General features: G+C 57.8%; 1 protein-coding gene across 10 annotated transcripts in view; it reads left to right on the top strand.

Moving 5' to 3' along the window:
* Positions 1-78: 78 nt before the first annotated feature.
* LOC116428385 (uncharacterized protein CG43867) overlaps positions 79-19,726 on the top strand; it is a 98,641-nt gene continuing 78,993 nt past the window's right edge. For 6 of the 10 annotated variants that reach the window (XM_076372438.1, XM_076372436.1, XM_076372435.1 and 3 more), the window contains exons 1-2: positions 79-391; positions 12,717-13,936. In XM_076372438.1, coding sequence (XP_076228553.1) covers positions 12,956-13,936 — 981 coding nt within the window. In that variant the 5' untranslated portion in view covers positions 79-391; positions 12,717-12,955. The other 4 variants (XM_076372433.1, XM_076372432.1, XM_076372431.1 and 1 more) reach the window with 4 other exon arrangements.

Here is a 19,726-nt window from a genome sequence, read left to right as displayed (position 1 = left end):
TTGAATGGTGGGGGGAAGCGTCGGTTGGGGGAATATCCCCAAGCGTTCCTCGGCTAGAGACTTTAGTTTACCCGCTTGACGCGGACGGCCGCCACTGTCGCGACTCGACGTTCGCCGACTCGCTACGTATTTCGTGACATTATACCGCGGATCCGTCGGGATTTTCGCGTTTTTCGCGCCTCTGCGTCGTGACCGTCGAGTATTAGTGTGCGCCGACGATCTTTATCCGCGTCGAACGAGGGCCAGCATGTCCACGAGTGCCGGGACAGATTAGAACGGAGGAAAAAGCATCGGGGAAGAGTGTGGCCGTGCGTGTACCAAGCATGGAGTGGACTCAGTGCGCTCGTTTCAAATCGTTACGAGCCGTTACCGCAGTCCCCGTCGAGCCGAGGTGAGTTCCGGCGACGTAAACACGCGTGATCGCGTTCCACGCACCCCGTTTCACTTTCGAATCGGACTGTTAACCCGTCCCCGTCGTCCCTCGTCGTTCGTAATGCGTTCCGTACCGCTTATGACCTACTTGTTGTGTAAGCTGTCATCCCTCGATTAGAATATTCGCCGTACCGTGTCACGGTCCTTAGGACGAACCCTTTGGCGTTCCACACCGTACCTCGGGGACTCGGACACTCTTTCACGGCTAGCTTTTTTTCACGTCGGAGTAAAGGAGACACGTCCAGAGAAAGGAGAGACGGCGAGGGGGAGAGACAGACCGAGAGAGAGTGACAGAGACAGAGACACAGAGAGAGTGAGACAGAGAGCGAGGCGGAGAACGGGAGAAGGAGCGTGAAACGGAAAGATCAAGCGAGAGCAGCGAGAAACAAGTTTGAAAACTAGCACTGCCAGTCCGTTGAACATCTGCGATTCCTAAAGTAAGTGCGTCCTTTCCAAACACGGAATGTTAAATAGCCTTCGCGCTTGATCAACTAACGGAGCCTTCTCGAATGATCTTTCTTGACCTGTCTATCTTTCTTTCTCCTGTCTCTCGCCCCCCCCCCCCCCCCCCTCTGCATCTGTCTCTCGTTGTTCGTCGTCGCGGTCGTCATCATCGTCGTCATCGTCATCGTCATCGTCTTCTTCCTCTTCTTCTTCTCCGAGTTGTTCTCCTACTTGTTCTTGTTGTTCCTCCTCCTCCTCCTCCTCCTCCTCTTCTTCATCACTCTCCCCGATTCTCTCTTTCTGGCCGAGGAGAAAGGTCATCGGTCTGAAATTCATCTTTTGTCCACGCCTTAGGCACACCAGTAGTAAACGCGCTGCGACGTGTTTTCCGTCAGGCCGAAACTCGTTTCGAATTACCATAAGTAGCCCGATACCCGTTGCACCGATACGCCCGATTCTTTCTCATAATCGGCCCGTGTCCCTCAATGCCATGCTGTCCGCCCGTTACATCCTGCCGTGTCCGATCCCCGACGACACCGGCGGTGATGCCCCGTTCCGCGGAATCTCCCGTCGGCCGCGATCGAATTCGACGAGCCGTTACTTTGTTCGTCTGCCGGACACGGTCGCCCAGTGCGAGCGATTCGTGCACGCCGAGAACGCTTCGCGCGAGATACGCGCGGCTCGTTAACGCGCCGCGGTTCCTACCGTCGATACATAATGCTCTCCCCGCGACCGCCGGAACAAGGAAGCGGAACGGAAATTCAATTTCGCTTCGACGGCTCGCGGAACCGGCCCCCAGGCACGCGCGAGAAATATTTTAGGATTACGCCGCCGCGAGGGAAACAACCTGGCGGAGTACGCCGGTTTTAAGTCGTTCGTTCTTTAAACGCTGCCCGCGGAGATTTACGTGGGCAGACGGTTTCGCAACGAGTCCGTTTCCATTGTTCCGCTTTGCTGACGCTTTTAATAAACGATCTGAAAAACCGTGGCGTCCGGATACACCGATATACGCGCGAGTGCCCGGGAAAGCGTTAGAAGAGTCTGTTTCGTACAGTCTATTGAAGTTCGTATTCAATTTTTGTATTGCATCGGCTTGAACGTCACTTGGGAATACGCCGAGTATGTTAATAAACTTAGGAAAATTAAGTAACAGGTGGTGCGTTTGCCGTTTGCGTTTGTCCGTCCCGATTGTTCGATTTTTATTCGAATCCGTGCTTTCGCGGGGAGGAACGTTCACTTTCTATTCATGGAGTCGCAGTAATAGCCGTTTAACGCGAGTCCGATGAACGTTGATACGATGCAACTCGGTCTCTTCCGAATCGCGGCTCCGAAAGAACTAGCGGAACAGAGGTTTCGTTTAACGCTTTGTCTCGGGAGAACGCATCTCGCGCGTGAATCGAGGTGCCACGGTACAAGCAACGTCGTAGTCTGAATTATATTCAATCGGGATTATACTCCGCGAGCATTGATCGTTCAGTTGATTCTGAAATCTGGCCGCGTGTGTTCGAAGATGCTTTATTTCTCCCCGAGAAGGTACAAGGGAATTGTTAGCAACGTCGTCTCGGATGTATAGCTGAACCGAGGACCGTGTAGCGGAGCGAACTCTTTGCGGGGAACGCGCGCGAAACGCTCCTATTGAAAGCCACCCGTTGCTTCTTGTCAATGGAGGACGAGCTTCAATTACGTGTTCCGTACTCTTTCGAGCACGGCGGCCGGTAATTGCGGGAAAGTCTGTTTACGGCGGCCGAATAATCGAAGCGAGGAATGTAATCTGTAATTTCACGGTGCGCTCCGCGCGAACAGCCCCTCCGCCAGGCGTACCAACTATCGGAGTATCGTTCGCGAAGAAAAGACTCGCCGGGGAAGAAGGCAGATTCGCCGGCAGCGAAGTCGAAAAGTTTCTCGCGCGGCCCGCGATGCCGATAAACGGGGCTTTCGCTAATTTCCCCGACGATTTTCCGTCGGATTCCGGATTACTTTGATCCGCTTATCGCGACGTTCGTCGCGGCGTCGCGCGGAACGCGGCCGTTTCGCCTCGGAAGCGCGGCCAACCTTTACGTCTTTCTTTTATTCCTTTCTCCCGTGTTTTAATCCCGCGATCGCAGGAAACAATTGCCGGCTGGGCCCGGGAAAAGGTCGAATATACAACTTACGTGTGCCGGGTCTATTTGTTTTATCAAGCCTGCAGCGGCAACCTGCTCCCGCATTATTTTGACAATAACGCCGCGCGACCACGCGAACCAGACACAACTATACACGTAATTTATGCAAAACGCAGCGGCGTGCACTCGCCCACGGGCGTGCTCCGTGAGCGGTGCCCGTTACATTACGGCGAAACAATGTTCAACGACTGTAATTGACCGTAACCGCGGCCCCGGACCCTGCGAAAACGGCGAACGCGGAAAGGAAAAAAGCGAAGATAAGGGGCCGAGAAGGAGATTCGAGTAACGCGGGGACGCGTCGCTCGCGTAAATCCCGCACCTCGGGCACCCGCCGGCGTGTTTCGATTGTCGCGTGTCGCGACACGGCCGGTTTGTTCGACTAAATAATTAGTCGATCGGTCCGTCGCGCGGAATAATGTCCGTCGAACGGCCTCGGGCGATCGTTTTTGATTCTCGCGCGGCGCGGGACAACGCGTTCCGATCGATTCGGAGCAGCGCGATCGTCGCGGGCGGAACTCGTGTACGGTTCCGTGGTTAACGAGCACGATAACCATTGCTGTTTATTGCGCTCGCGATCGTTCCAATAAAAGAAAGTTATCGTTATCAATTACGTGGGCGTTGCTATTGGAACTAATCCCGAGGACTCGTAACCGTTGTCGCGTTTTTGTTAGTTACGTGGGCGTAAATCAGAATCGGAACATGCCGGCTCGCGAACACGCGCGGGATAATCTCTGTGTTTCGAATTTTTTTGACGAGCGGTCGTGACTCGATCGCTCGTGAAACTCGATTTCGCATCCGCGGACGGCGGGGCTCGTTCCGTTTAGCCGTCGGCCGCGATTCGGCGGGAACCGATCGCGTTAATTTCCCGTGGCCCCGACGGCCGTTCAGAATCCGGCTAGCATGTCGGGTCCTCTCGAACCGCCGTGTCCGCTTTCCGTCTTCCGGTCGGCTTTCGAACCACGCCGGGCTGGTTCCCGATTTTACGACGGCACGCCGCCGCGCGTTTTATCTCTGGTCATTGAACCCTTCTCTCTACACCAGGGAACACGGCCTGCCTATGCTCGAGGTTGTTTCGTTCTCTGTTCCCTCGTTTTTTTATCCTCCTTTCTTTATTCACGCGACGATGCACCGCGTATGACCGGATTTCCATGTATCGCTCCGAAATCTCCAACCCCCGCTGGCCATCTTCGCCTTGGCCTCTCGCGGTAGCTCGTTCCACGGGAATACGTTTAGCCCTCGTCGTACCGGAAGAATTTCGAGTTTACTCACCGTTCAAATACCGTCACGTGGACAGCGAGCGGAGAGAAATTCGCTCGCTATAAATAAGGGCTAATAACATTCGATATTCACGCTTCCTAGGGAAAAACCTCTAACAAATAAGCGATTAGTCTTCTCGGAGGTTTAGCGGGTAAATTGGTTCGCTTTCGCTGGTTTTCCTTTGCAGGCTTCAGGGAACAGTCGAGTTAGTTCGGTAGCGGTGATCCTTCGTTGGAATTTCACGCGAGAGGCATTACCGCGGCGTCCGTGTAGCACTGTATTACCGCAGGAGCTCGGTGAAAACCGTGGCGAAAGAGTCGAGGAAGAAAATACCCGATCGGGCGGCAAAGAACGGGCGCGTTGATTATGCCGGGCTCGTCTAGACGGCTAGCGAATCGAATGGCGGCTCGGTACACGGCCAGCCATATACGTGACAGATATCTTGGGAGACGTGTTCAAATTCCAGCGGATGATTCACGACGTGAATATCAGAAAACCTTACTCGGGATTTTTGTCTCGGACCCGGGTTAGCCTGAGCGCCGTTGAAATTCGATCCCGCCCGGACGGGAGAACAACGCTTCGCGAGGGAGAGGACGAGAGATTTTCGGTCGGCGGGGGCCGGGATCGATGGAAATTCTTTCGATACCCGAGCCGATTCCCGTTTCCCGGCGCGGAATGAATTTCCGCGGAAAATCCCACGTCGTGACGCATCGGGAAACGCGATACCGTTCGGTCTCGTTTCCCTCGCAAACTGCGAGAACGCTCTACATTGTTCGCGTGGTTGTCTAATCGACTTGCGTAGTCTAATGGCTTCGAGTTATTATCGTCCTTCTTTACCTGGCCCGGAAATGCTCGAGTGCACCGGTAATGGTTATTAACGACCCTTAATGGCCTTCCGCGGGTTCGCGGGCCGAGATTACGGTGTTTCGTTCTGTAATTGTGTTATTTAACCTCGGGACCGCTTTGCTTTCGGGGTAATCGCTCGTAACTCCGATACCCCGTTGCTGATAGTTAATGTTCCTTAACCTTTGGACCGCGAGCCATTTACTCTTTTTCAATTGAACCGCCACTTTTCGTTCCGAGTAGATTTCCATGCTAGCGCGATCGAGCATTCGCTTCGCGTTCGAAGCAGCCACGTTGTACGGTGTGTGTGTGTGTGTGTGCTCCTGCATCGGTAACTTTTCGAAATAGCATATACGAGGAGCGTGTTAAATTTTCGGAGCGTACAGTTTTCTGTACGCGGAGAGATTGAAATTCACCGCGACGGATAGCCGCGAATTTCAATTCCCGTACGATCGCACCGGGGAACGGGAAATCTCGTCAAGGATTCCGACATCCGGGCGCCGCGGAATATTCGGATCGGATTTATCGCCCGTTGCCTGGCATTCTCTCGCAGTGGGACAGTAGCTCGGAAGTAAACATTACACGTATCCCCGTGACTCATGCTCCTGTTCGAGTTTCGTGCGTGCCAAGGACGGGGCGCGTCCTTGCCAATTTTCGAATCCCGATAAGCGAGGGCAGCCCGTGGCCGTTGACAAATCGTTTGAACGGCACGGGCTTCGAGCGTATCGCCGCGTCGCCGCGTCGTCGCGACGGAAGCTGGCCTCCGTCCACCTGGAAGTCGCGAATCTCGGACAATAGAGGAACGTTCAAGGTCCTCCAGCCTCCTGACCGACTTAAACGCAGCCGGGGATCGTCTCGTATCGCATGACGATTATTATATCACGATTATTTCATCTAACCGGCTGGTTTCGGTCCGCTTCGATTCATTCCCTACTCATTCATTCTCGCTCACTTTCACTCACCTTCGCTCGCCTCGGATCATTCAATCATACTTCCTTTCTCTTTCCCTCTCCTTCGCGTATTTACAGCCGACCCGACAGCCGCGAGCGAGCGAGCGAGCAAACGCTCCATACTTTTATTACGATCGGTCTTTACACGATTTCCATAGAAGCGCGTCCCTACTCGTGGCACGGCCGCTCGTAAAACTGACGGTGTGTCGCCGTGAGGATTTTTCCAACCGGCCCCGGCACGAATGTCGCCGCGCGCTGTTCTCGCATTGCCGCCCGGAACGATTTCCCCGGCCAATGTCGCGCCGCAATATCGGCCCGATTATTAGGAGATACTCGGGACGGTTAGTGGCTCGTTGCGAGACCCGTGAAAACCTCGGGTCACACGCTGACGTTCCGTCGTAAAACCGAGCCGCCCGCGATCGCAATCTGGCGAGCGTTTGCCTCTCTTTCTCCTTCCCTCTCTGGCCGGTCCCGCGTCCGAAACTTTCTCGCGTGTTCGACACGCGCTGGGGCGCGCGCGAGGGAGATGGCGAAGAGGGGTCGCGAAAAGTTCCGCGAAGTCCGGATCGGGAGCCGATCGAACGAGTTCCCCGGCCGGGAAAGACTTTCCGCCGCGCGCGTCCAGCGATTCCTAGCGCGATTTATATTCCGCCGCTTCGCGGGACGATTGAAACTTCCGTTGCCGGACGAAGTTCGCGGCGCCCCGGCAGCGAACAAGTATCTCTTTGATTCTTTCTTTCGAACGCGCGAGCGCGCGCGCTCGTCGCCCGCGGCGTTTTCGCCGTCGGAAACGAACCGTGCGTTCCGTTTCCCTTCCCCGGCCGGAGATGGCCGGCAGGGAAACTTGTAATTACATCGGCGAATCGGGGGAAAGGGGTTGATCGGGAATCGACTTAGCCTCCGGTTCAGCCGGCAACTTCGGTCCCCGCGGACTCTTCTGGCCGGCGATATTTTCCGAAGCGCGTTTCCGAGCCGCGGCTCTCCGTGCATGCCCTCTCCAGCCGCAATTAGCATCCCCGATGTATTCGCGTCACGTATCCGCGGGGATAGTTTCTTCGCACGCGACTCTCCGCGCGCGGCTGGGACGTTCTTTTATTTCGTACGCGAACGGTCGGCCGCGCCGCGCAAATTGCACGGGAAGCAACACGAAGGGACGGGTAGAATGAGAAATAGAAACATCTTTGACGGGGAAGGAATGCGAGGCGTCCAGCGACGCCAACTTTGTCCTGGAGGTTCGTCTCTTTGCGTTCTTCGACCTGATTCGCGACAACAGCCGCCGCTTCGTTGTCCAACCGACTGCGATCTCGACGAGGGGAACGACGCGAATTCGTCGAGGTCGAAGGAACGATAATTGGAAAATTACAGCGACGCGACGGTTGTTTCCGTTGGTTCCGAATCGACGCGAGCTCGCTGAGAAATCGTGAATTCCGAATTTCCCTCGCGTCAGTCAGCCGAGCCTCGTCGCGAGCGGTAGTCCAAACATCGAATAGAATCTAAGAGAAAGATTTATGGGGTTGCAGAAGAGACGCGTTCCGCGTCGGTGTCACGTAATCGGACAAGCGGAGCTCTTTTCGGTCGTCAAAGGCTGCCGGGTCGAGCCCCCGCCGCTGGTGGAATTCGGAGAAACGCGGGGCACCGCGTTTGCATACAGGGTGTCGAATAAATTTCCTCGGCGAGCCGGGTGTCCGCTGGCTCGTCGCGGGAAGAATCGGATTCGTTTCGCGGGGATCCGGCGAGCCATAAATAATACATAACAGGGGATACGACGACGTCGGCTCGCGGAAAAAAGGGGAGAAACGTCGGCGAGACGCGGCGAGGGACGCCGCGACGCGTCGATACGGATTCGCGGTGGAAATGGCGAAATGCCACGGGACACCGTGACTCCTCGAGGAGAAACGGATTCGGCGCGCCGCGATCGGAACGTTATCGGATACTTCTATCCCTCGCTAATCAGACATCTGGCGCGAGACGTCTCGTCGCATTCTTGCCCTCGACGTCGCGGGCTGTTCCTCTCGAATCGATGTGTGGTCTCGTTGTGCAGCTGCTTTTTCCTGGCTCTCCTTTTTCCCCCGGCTCCGATACACGTGTAACAGTAATTGCGCGTGCAATCGCGACCGCGGGCCCTCGCGGAGCGGCGTTACACTTTGTCGCGACCCGATGGGACTGCACGGGAACGAAGAACACCGCACTGTTCTCGGTTCCCGGGCCGATAACATCTCCCTTTTCCAGACACCGCTCGGTGCCCTCGAAGCCGACGGCAACGGGTCGGCGACGTTCGGAGCCACCCGAGCCCGGCAGTCCTCGGTGACGCGATCGCATTGTCGAGCCACGTTCGACCGGCCCCCGGTTTCTCTCTTTTAACGCGAGAAGAATCGGCAGCTTGTTAAAGCTGGACGGAGTTTGAATGGCCGTGATTTATGGCCGCGCGGCGGCCGGGGCGCCCGGTTAATTTCGAGGCCGGGAGTTATCGACGGTTCTACTCGTGAATAGCTTTCGATTAATCCGAAGTCCGTCCACGGACGATCGGCTCCGGGATGTTTTCCAGTTGAAATTGTAGTTTGTCCTCCTTTCGAGGCCCTCCCTCCTCTCCGCCTCGTTCCTCTATCCTTCCCCGTTCTGGGAAGAACGCCGAGCCCTCCGCATTATAACGGCCGCCTCTCCAAGGAGCCGGCCAGATTGAAGAGGGCTTCCGTCGCGCCTCGTGTAACGCGAAAACCGTTCAAAAGTTAATTCGAAATTTATTCATGGACTCTGCGGGACCACTAGCTGCCGCCTCCTCTATATACGCTCGAGCGTTATGAACGCGAGTAGGCCTACGCGCCTGCGAGGGTGGAGGGCGAGCTTAAAAAGAACAGACCGTCCTCCTATGAATACGTAATTTTATTACGATTAAGAATTAAGTGTCGCCGATCGGTCCGCCGTTTCTGCGGCTCCGTGAAATTCAGCCGAAATCAACGGATCTCGTGACAAAGGTCCCCGAGGACTCTCACTTACGGTCGGTCGAAGGTTCGGGCGGCGGGGAAGCAAATATTTTCGAGGGTTGTCCGCGGAGCGTGCGTCATCGCGCTCTAAAATCATAATCCCGGTATCTCTAGCAAACCAGAGGCAAGCCAACCCCGTTCGACCGCTGTCCAGCCAACAAAGTTTCGGGGATCGAAGCAGTGGGGAAGCGAAAGACGCGCGCGCGGCGGCGGCGGCGGCGGTTGGCTCTATCCGTCGGAACGATTCGAGGGAAACAATAGTTCGCGCCGCGGTGGAAAGATCGAAGGTTCGAGCGGCCGAAGACCCAGATATCGTCCTCGAGCGGTGTCGCGGCTCCTGGATTCGTAAAGTTGCCGGTGGTCGGAGTTAATGTTGCCTGGGTCGGCGTTGAACGCGGAGGAAACGCGGTCGTGGTCCGGATTTTATCGGGGTGATTTACGTATTTCAAGTAGGTATTCAGATTTATACGCCGGAACTCGGCGTTATTGCGGCCGTATATCCTGTCCTGTGTATCCAAAGGGTCCCCGAGCAGTGGCGCGCGGCGCCTCGCTCGGAGGAGCGTTTCTTTCATGGGAACGACAATCCCAAAAGTACACCGTATCGCGCGCGGAAAAAGATATCGCTCGCTCGTAAAATCGGTGATATTACGGGAGCGCGAGAAAGAGAGAGGGGAACGAGGGATCGTGAGTTTGGCCGTTCGATGGCCAAAGACGCGCGTTTCCTCGCCGGGTATCGGGGGCGAGCAACGGCGAACGGCCGGACGGGGAGAGGAAGAGGGAGGCGAAAAGGAGAGAGGAGAGTCCGCGTAAAATCAAGATACGCCGATATACCCATATGCCGATAGATTTAGAGCGTAGTAATAATAAAACGCGCGGAATACGAGCGTTGCATGGGTGCTTTATTAAATCGTCCCGTACCCGGGATCGATACTCGAACGGCGGGCGGAGGTGCAGCGGTGAAAACGACGTGCCGCCGCGCGGTTGTTTCTTCGCTCGCCGGGGAACGAAAGCCGAGCAACGCGGCGCGTTCCTTCGCGGCCGGCTGGTCAATCGTGGAGGATAAAAATACGCGTTACGCTGACGTAACGACGTAACACGAGCGAGCCCGGCATCGAGAGGATCGTTATCGATTACGAGCTCGTTGCGTAACGTTCGCTCGACGGGACACCGACTGCCGGTATCGTTCGTTTCCACTCTCGAAGGCGATTTCTTCTCCTTTCCGCCAATTTCTTCGCCCGGATTGCTGCAGATCGAACAGATCGCGAGCGATAGGCCCGCGCGATTCTTACGCGGGACACATAACGATCGTCGGCCGAGTCGCACTCGCTTTCGCTCCCGTTCGTATATTTTCGCAATTCCACCGTCTCGAATGCTCGCGCTCGATGGGGTACGGAGCCCCTCGGCTGCGAGATAACAAACAGATATCGGAGTGGAGGTAGGTCGGGGAATTAGAGGCGACTGATCCGTCGTCTCGCCGAGTTTACCCCCGGTTTTATAGGTCGGCGCGCCACCGAGTCGGGCTAATAGAATGTTTCCGTGGGCGTCGAGCTTACGGAGCACGTGGCTCCGTTCCGGGGAGCACCTCTTCTCCGCGGCGCGGCGAAATTCTCGAGTAGGCTCCGGGAAACGTTTCTCCGCGGGTATTTATTGCCGGCGAACGATGCCACAGGTAGCTCGGCCGCTTTGCGCTCTCATCGAGCGCCGTCGCCGCGACGAGACGAGGAGCAGCCGCGAGTCGAGAAGCGAATAAAGCAGCCGGACGGGGACGGCGCGGGAGGCGACCAGATAAAGAAAGAGGAGGCGAGCAAAGGGCCCGCGACTCCCTCGAAACGACCGCTGTTATTTCTAGACGAAGATTCAGTTTCCGGCCGCGGCGGCAATTTGTATAATTACTGTTTTCTTTGAAAGCAGCTCGGCCGGTCCCGCGTGTCCAGAAAAAGCTCCGCCGTCCCTTTCTCCGTCGAAAGACGTCGCTTTGACTCCGCCGTGGCGCCCGATGTTTCATCTTTTCGCGCGTTCCCCTTGCACCGGGCTTCCATTATCGTAATTGGTCGATGAATCGATACGGAAACGCGAAACTTGAATGGGAGTCGAAACAAAGCGTCCTCTCCGCCGAAGATCGAGCAGATTGCTATTTCCGAAGGAGCGCAGCGTCGAATTCTACATGCAAGTTCGCCCGCGCAGTTGATTCGGTGCATTCACGGTCGTCCAATTGATCCGCGCGGCCGCTTACGTATGTTCGTTACGTGGCACCGGCGGTATCGGGTTCGTGAATCGACTGGCTACCTTAAGCGAATAGACGGTGATTACGAGTTCTCACGCATCCCCGAACACCGGGAGCCTCTCTCTCCCGTTGTTTGTTATTTGACTCGCGAGCCGACCGATCCTATCGGTCGCGAGTGCCGTCTGCATGGTTAGGTCGCGCAGCGATTCGGAATTCGTTTCGCGAACATCTCCGTCGGCGCAGCCCCGAGCCCGTTTGTCCGCGATGTCGACGGCGAGCCGGTGACCGTTCGTCTCGCGGCCGTTTTCCTCGTAATCGAAAGCCAAGCGTGAACCGGCGGACGCTGCAATCCTTTTAAGGGCAGCCGGAGACACTCGGCTCCGGGGAAAGAGTAGCGTCCCGTCCCCGGACATCGTTCAGCGTCACTCAAACAAATTGCTCGTCAAAGGGACGCGCAGGGCCAGGGCCGCGGGGAGGGAAGAGCGCCAGCTCAATTTCGTAGCTCACGGTGCGCCGCACGATCGTTCCTTCTTCCTGTTCGCTGGCCGCTCGTCTCTTTGCGAGAGAGGCCAGCGGCGACGGCAAACGTTTCGCTCGCGGTAATTGCAGAACGGGACGCGCAGAGCTCGGCCCACCCCTCCATCCGGTTTTTCATTTGGCCCCTTTTAGTGTCGACCTTAAAATAAACTTTGTAGCCCTGCGTCGACGTCGCCGCGGCCGTCTTCGTCGTCCTCCTCCTCGTCGCGGTCGTTGTCGTTCCCGCGGGTCTCCGTACTTCTCTCGTCCTCGAGCGAGCCCCCTCCTCCGTCCGTCCCCGTCTCTCCGCTCCTCGCTTTGCGCCTCGTCGCGCCAAGTCGACCGAAGAAGCGCGGCGAGGAAATGAAAGAGGGCCTGGGGGAGGGGGCGAGGAGAGCCAGAGGAGCAGAGGCGCCGCTCCGAGGGACACCCCAAAGAGTTACAGCTTTCAATTTAGTAGTGCAAACACTCGCCGCGGGTTAATATCTGGCTTCCATTTCCTGCTCCAACCTCGTCGCGACTTGGCCCGCGGGTCCGCGACAGTCGTCGTGTCCGGTGTTCCGATGTTCGTTGTTCGGTTCCGAAGTGGAACGACAGGGTTGAGCCAACTGGACCGCGCGGCGTTAACCCGCATCGAACCGCATTCGGTCGCGTCGGAGCGTCCCGACGCTCGTCTCGTCAGTGGGTCTCGCGACGCCAACGAAGACGACCGCGGTCGGGCACGGTTCGTACGTGGAGTAGCGAAGCGGGCCGATTAGCGGCGAACGCAGACGCGTCCCGTTATCCCGCTTCCAAGCTGGCTGCTCCGAAGTTCCGTGTCAACTTCTGCGCTCCGCGAGTCGAGCAGCCCGCGCCAGCCACGTCCCCGGGAGAGTCGCGCTACACGGAGGTGTGACGGGTGTTGCAGGTCGCAGCAGAGCCGCGAGGATGTGACCGATGATGCCCGCAGCAGCGCGTGAGATCGTGATCGCCCCGAGATGGCCGCGACGCCTGTTCCGCGCGACTCAACGTGATCCCTCGAGGCAAGGAGGCAACGCGAGGGACCGGCCGCGCCGCCGAGCGATGCACTGAGGCCCCGCAGCGGCCGCAACCACGGAGGAGGCGGAGGAGGACACACGCAGACAAGCAGCGAGCCGCAACAGGAGGATGGAGGAGGTCCGGGGCTCCCCGGCGCGTCGCCTCTCCCAGATCCTCGACCCGATCGCGCGGCTCGCGACGGACTTCGGCTCGAACTCTGCCCCGTGCAGCCCGAGGCTGGGCGTGAGAGGCCACGAGGCGTCCGGGACGATGATTCAGGCCGGGCCGGCCGAGTCGGTGCGCAGGCAGCCGTCCGGCCCGGAGCCGGGTCGAGGGCTGCCGAGCGGAGCGGAGAGTCCTCGACTCTGGCCGCGGCAGTTCCGCCAGGCCCCGGCCCCGCCGCCGAGGCCCAGACACGCGACCAACAGCCACGCCGGGCCGGCCGGCGCGCACCAGGCCCCCGCGTCGGCCGGCGGCGGGCTCCAGCCGCCGGTGCACACCAGGGACTCGCCGTACGTGAACGTGCCGAACCTGCTGTTCCAGAAGGAAGCCAAGGGGTTCGCGGACGCGGCGAGGAGCGCCGGCTACGTCGAGCTCAGGGAGACCAAGCCAAAGTGTAGCCCGTACGACTTCACGTCGGAGCCGAGCGGCCACGTGGAGTACGCGGACAAGCGGACGTTCGCCGCGCAGACCGACTTCGACGGGTCCGTGGTCGCCGGCTACGACAAGGACCACCAAGGCCTGTCCAGGGCCAGGTCGAACTTCGACCCCGGCTCGTCGCCGCAACGCGGCCACCAGCAGCAACAACACTACGACCGCGCGTACTCGTTCTCCGGTAACAGGCAGCAGCAGGAACCACCGCCGGCGAGCCGAGTGTTCGCGGAGAACCGGCTGTTCCTCGAGCAGCAGAGGACCGCCGCGGCGAGCTCGGCGGACGCGAAGAAGGAGAAGCTCGAGAGCAGACCCGCTTACGGCTCGTCCAAGAGCTTCGATGGATACTCGACCGCGGTGGAGGAGCTTAATTGGCAGGAGAGGTGCCTCGAGCTGCAACTCGAGCTGCACAGAAGCAGAAGCCAGGCCACCAGGGTGCGAGACATGCTTCGGGAGAAGGTGAGTCTGTTTACCTTGTTCTCCTCCGTTCCGCCGCCGCCGCCGCCGCCGCCGCCGCCGCCGCCGCCGCGATCGGCGCTTCTTCTTTCTTGTCGCGACGGCGACACGCACGAGCCAGCCTGACGCCGGTAGATATTGCCCGAGGCGTAACTGTCTGCGAAATCCTGCGCGGCCGCGAAATTTACGCGATTGAAATCGACTCGGGCACGCCGGCGTTTAGCTCGCGCCCGGGAAATTGCGTTACCGTTGCAACGGCACCGGCTTGTGAAAAAGGCGAGCCGGACTAGGAGCTCGGGCTGACGGAGGAGGATGGCCGGCGCTCGTCTCTCTCTCTCGGCCTGTCTCGACCCATATTTTCCGGCGAGTCCGCGGGGACCAATCGCGTCAAACGATCCGTGACTAAACCAATAAGCGATCCCGTTCCGTGCCGCCGGCGGAACTGCCGCTGCCCGATAACCATTCTGTTTTCCGCGTTGCCGTCGTGCTCGACGATCGGGGCGGAGGTTTTCCGTGGAACGAGCCCCTTCCTGCGGAAAATCCATCCGGTCGGAGCGCGCTCGCGACCGATGTCCGGATTTCCAGCCACGCCGCTCGCATTCTATGCGTCGCCGAGTCCCAGCCTCGAACTGGGATTCCGGTGCGCCGGGAAACTTCTGTTTATCAACCGGCGTATCGGATTCGGTCCGTGCGATTTCCACCAAAGTCTGCGGATTTTTCCGGGATTCCTTTCACTCTGCCACGTCCCCGCCGCCGTTCGACCAATCTTCTTTTTACGGCTCGAGCGTGTTGTTCGGACCGGGGCTTTTTTCGTTTCGTTCGATTCGTTCGCGGGCTGGATAGTTTGAAGAATGGATACTCGGCACGGATATCGAAGTGAACGCCGCGAAAGTAAGAGTTCGAGTCCACCGGCGAGGCGGAAGTCGTACGTTCGCGGAATTATGAAACTCGCGTCAGATCTGGTATTAGATAGAGTGCTATGGATACCGTAGGAATGCGAGAGGTATCCGGAAGAAACGAGTGATCGGAGCTAATCGCGAGATCGATTTAGAAGCGCGATACTCGCGTAACGCGCGGCCACCGTGAATCGCGCTTTAGCGCTCGAGCTTCTCCTCGGCGCGCACTGTCGGATCGAAAGCGAGGTGGAACCGGTCCTCGTTACGATCCCGGAGCGATTTATATCGTTCGCGGGCAGTTTTATCCGATGCTCGACATACGTCGAATGAATTGCGGGGAGAGAGGGTCAACCGTGTCGAGTAACGGCGGGGGTCGGAGGTTGCGGATGACGGGGCGGGGCGAAAAGCGCCGCTTTAGGTACATACGTCTTTAGTATGCACAGTCACGCGTCGCGATTTAACGCGGCTACCCTAGATAAGGCACATAGCCGGCGGGGCGCACAGGCTGCGGGGGAATGGTCTCTTTGGTTCTTCAAAACCCCCTCGTGCCTCTTAAACGGAATTGAATCACTTACAGCCCGAGAGGAGACCTCCGCCAGGTATCGTTCGCCCCGTTGTTTCGTACGCGCGGCACTTCCGTCGTTACGACGGGAATTAAGCGCCCGGGACCGTCGAGATTCCCCGGCTCCCGGCGAAAGACGCCGCGCTTCGAAAGCTGCCGGGATTTATGGAGTCGAACGGTACCCGGCCGCGCGGAGAATGCGATTCCACGGGAGGTCACGGGTCACCGAGTCGCGCTCGACGCCGATTCCGTGGCTCGGACCCGCTCGTTCCGAGAACTGTCGGGGCTTCGGTCCTCCGTCTTCCTCGCCGCTCGGTTCTGCTCCAACGAATCGCGAGAACTCGCTCCCGGCTCGCCTCGACTCGACTCGCGGTTGTAAAATCAGCTGACGCGCGACGAGACGATGAGAGGCGGCCGGGGCTTCTTATCGGCTCCGTATCGCGCCTCCGAGCCGAACCCCGTTACGCGCTCGCTTGCATCATTCTCGGATCGTTGTCCCGATTGACGTAACGTTTGTTTACAACGGCCGCTCGCCGCCGACCGGACTCGCTCGCGATGATTATGTGTAGCGGATCGACTCGCGTCGCTTCCGCGAGAGTTACAGACGCTGCTCGCGGGAGTCGGCCTCTAATTGCCGAGTTCCCGAGCAACGTTCGATAACAACGCCTCTGATGGGAAACTTCCACGTTGTGGCTCTCGTTCGTTAGGCGCCGCGCGAACTTCTTTGTCCGCGGCCTGTTACATATCGTTGGTATCGTTTAGTTGTTGGTATCGTTGGACAAAGCGAAGCCTACTTTCGCACTCTCTTTCAACTGTACGAACTACTTTGTCGCGCGCTTTTCCTCCGATTCGTCCAACGATCGGGTGCGGCGATCGAACGTTCGGTGTTCCCGACCAAGTAACGAACCCTCCGAATCTCTCGGTAGAAGAATCGCTGCGCCGCAACACTCGCTGCTCGGATATAATTCCAGGTACTCAAGGTCGTGCGTGGATCCCTCGTTTCCTGGCTCCGTCGGCGAGCTGCACGCGCAATTACGGTCGATCGCCGGTCGGGTGAGACCAGGGTCGCGTTCGCGGCGCTCGTTCGCGCGCTCGTTCGCGCGCTCGTTCGCGGCCGTTCCGTTCGCGTCCGATCGATGCACGCGAGAACGAGCCGGCGAGGGGATAGAGCCAGCGGCGCGGCGCGGCGCGGCGCCGCGGTCGGTTCCCCTGGAAATTGCCCACGTGCTCCGAGAGTTGACCTTTCGTCGCGTGACAAGGGCCTACATTCCGCGTTCACGGTCGCGGCACGGAAATAGTTGAACCGCGAGCGAGGGGGCGTGGGCGGCCGGGCGGCCGGAGGCGGAAGATAGCGCGAGAAGGGTTCCAGGGAGGCCGCAAGCCGCGCCGAGCGACCGACTATCCGCCGTATCGCGCTCTTTAATGCCTCTTCAAAGGGCATTAACGAGTAACGGCCTCGTAAAAAAATTAACAGCACTCGCCCGTTTCCGGCGCGATACGATTTCCCGGAAAGTTGAAAGCTCCCTCGCGCCGCTGCCGCCCGGAGCGCCGCTCGTTCCGTGAAAATAACGAAAAAGCAACGGCGAGGGGCGGAGAAGCTACGCGCGGAGGCGGAGAGAGCGGTGAGATATGTGCTGCTATGCTAAAAGGGGGGCTGGTGAAATGAAAATGAGGATGAAAATGAAACTCGAGGTAATCGGACCTCCAAACTTTCGCTTCGGAAAAATCCGTCTCGGAGGGCTCGGTTGGAATTCCCGCCGGCGCGACCGTCGATCGTCGCGATGGTAATTCGTTCCCCGCTTCGCGATTGTCTCTCCCGCCGTCGGACCGTCTCGAATTATCCGCCGCGTCGCTGTCGGGAACGCGCCGCGCCGCTAACGACCCCGTAACCCGAGGAGCTCGCGGAAATACACGCTGAAATTCGCGGCGAGGGATTTTCCTGCGGTTCCTTGCCCCGCGCGTTTTTGCCGCCGAACCTTGTCACGCGTTAATGCAGACTAACTGCGAGCAGGAGGGGTGAGAACGCGACGCGTGTGCGCGCGTACTTGCGAGCGTGTACGTGCTCGCCGGGGCGGCGAATGAAACGTTGACGAGAATTCGGCGAGCCGCGCTGAGTCGGAAATTATACGGCCGCCTCGACGGGGGCCCCGTATTTCGACGTTTTTGTCTGGCCGTTCCTCGCGCTTCACCCTTCTTCCGGCGCCGGTTTTATCCCCGCCCGAAAACATCCAGTTAAGCGGGGAATCGGTAAATACCGCGGAACGGACGCGCCGATGAACGTGTTTCGTCGTCTCTTCGTTCCTGTTCGGCGTCGATTGTTTCTCCCCTTTCGAGCGGCTCTCGCGATTAACGTCGATGCGAGGCGATGGGTCGCGGCTGGTACGAATCGCGCTAAATAACCGTACGGAATCTGTTGTTCATTTTCGTTACGTCGAAAGAGAGACTGAGGATCAATTCGTGACACTGGATGCAAACTTGCTTTCGTTCCTTTTGATGGTTAGAACGATAGCAACCGTTAACGATAAACCCTGGATCCTAGTACGCTTCACGTAAATCGGTTCACTTAACAGAGCCACGTACATCCGAATGAACAGGCACAATGGCACTGTCTAACCATCGCGGAGGAATAACGCGTTCAAGAAGCCGCAGAATTTCAGCAAAAAGGGTCCAACCGTTTGCGAGGAATAAATTACGAGAACAATGTTCCGGGAGCGGACAGGCCGCGTGCCTGCGTAGTATTAAAGCCGAGAAGCATTATGCTCCGCTGAAAATACTGCTCCGTCGAAGTGCGCGAAGAAGAAGTTGATGCAATCTTCGGGGGGGTGGGACATTTCGCAGGGCGCGCGGCCCCTTTCTTCGCCCGTTCCGTCCCTTATGCCCGCGTATCTCTCGTGCCCGCTTCAAGTGCCGTTTTGCATAGATCCAGGCCAGGTTCTTCGGCCGAGTAATGCCGCGAGGCCGGACGAGCCTCGTCTTAATCTTCCTTAGAATTTCTAATTTACTGGCGGCCCTAACTTGGCCCGGCGTTCCTGCATATTTCGTATCAACTTCATAATCCTTCGACGGAGGCAGTCGCCCTGCGTCTTCCCTCCGCCTCCTCCTCGTTAGCGTCCCGTTCCTCGTCTAAGAGGAATCCTCTTCGCGGAGCTTTATCGACGAACAGCTTTTCCGTTATTTTCCCCGCGACGACTTTTCCACGACGCCGAACCGTTCGTTCTTCGAGAAGCCGCGATCGGATCGAAGCAACTTACCGATGCGCTGCAATTTTTCGCGAATCAATTCAGTTTCTCTATTTACATAACGTTGCCATTGAAACGCAAACTACCCATTGTCATTGAAAACACTTGATAATATCCCTATAACGTAAGAAAAACAAGCACACGCTCGGCTCTATACCCTACAACTTTCGTCCGAAGCGTTTGTTCGCATCACTCGTACTTTTAACCCTTTGAACTCTGTAGGCTCCAATATTGCACCAGGCTTAATATTAGATATTTCAATGAATCTTAAAGAAACTACCCCACAATTATTAGATTCTTCACACATCCAAATTTTGTAATAGATTACAAAACCATCTGGAGTGCTAAGGGTTAAAGGTATCGAGTTTCGTCCAGAAAACGGCCGTTCAACCGCACGGTGCGTCGGTCCCGCGCGATACGCGCCCCTATCCTCGGCGTGACACCTGGAAGGGTTTCGCCCGGCGCAGAGGGGAGCGGATCGACGTCGAAATTACAAACAATCCGTGTCTCGCGGCCGACACCTCGTTATCTACGACGATGACGGGCCCGAGCAAATATCGGCGTACACGTACGGTGTACACAGGTAGCCGGGATATTGTTCGGCCCCGTCCTATTAATATTGCATTCCATCGGAACGGTGTGTACAGGCGCCGCGTCCCACATATAAAGTCCGTATCAATATTGATTCGCCGGCGACGGCGCGCGGCGTGAATGGAGGGCCTCCGAGCAAACAGACGGGCCTTCCGCTGCGCGGATTTCAAAAGCCTCCGCGCTCCTCGACGCGACCCAGCTACCGTGCACGCCGCCGTGGCTCCTGGATCCGTGGGGGGAACTCCTTTCCAACGTTTTCAGACCTATTTACGGATGAAACGGATGTTAACTTCGCCCCGCTTCTCACCTACCCCCGTCCCGGTCACGGGGCCGGGAGAGGATATTGAAGGCTCGACGCTCGAGCCTTCTGATTGAGCATTCGCGGCGCCCTTTCACGCACTTTCATCGGGTATTGGAAATTGAAGGCTCCTCCGGGGTATTTTCGTCGCTTCGGCGGCCGCGATTCTCTCCTTTCTCCGTCCGCCGTTTCGCGGTCGTCGATCGA

This window comes from Nomia melanderi, chromosome 12, assembly GCF_051020985.1.
Source record: "Nomia melanderi isolate GNS246 chromosome 12, iyNomMela1, whole genome shotgun sequence".
Lineage (NCBI taxonomy): Eukaryota > Metazoa > Arthropoda > Insecta > Hymenoptera > Halictidae > Nomia > Nomia melanderi.
This window is presented reverse-complemented; position numbering and strand designations above follow the sequence as displayed.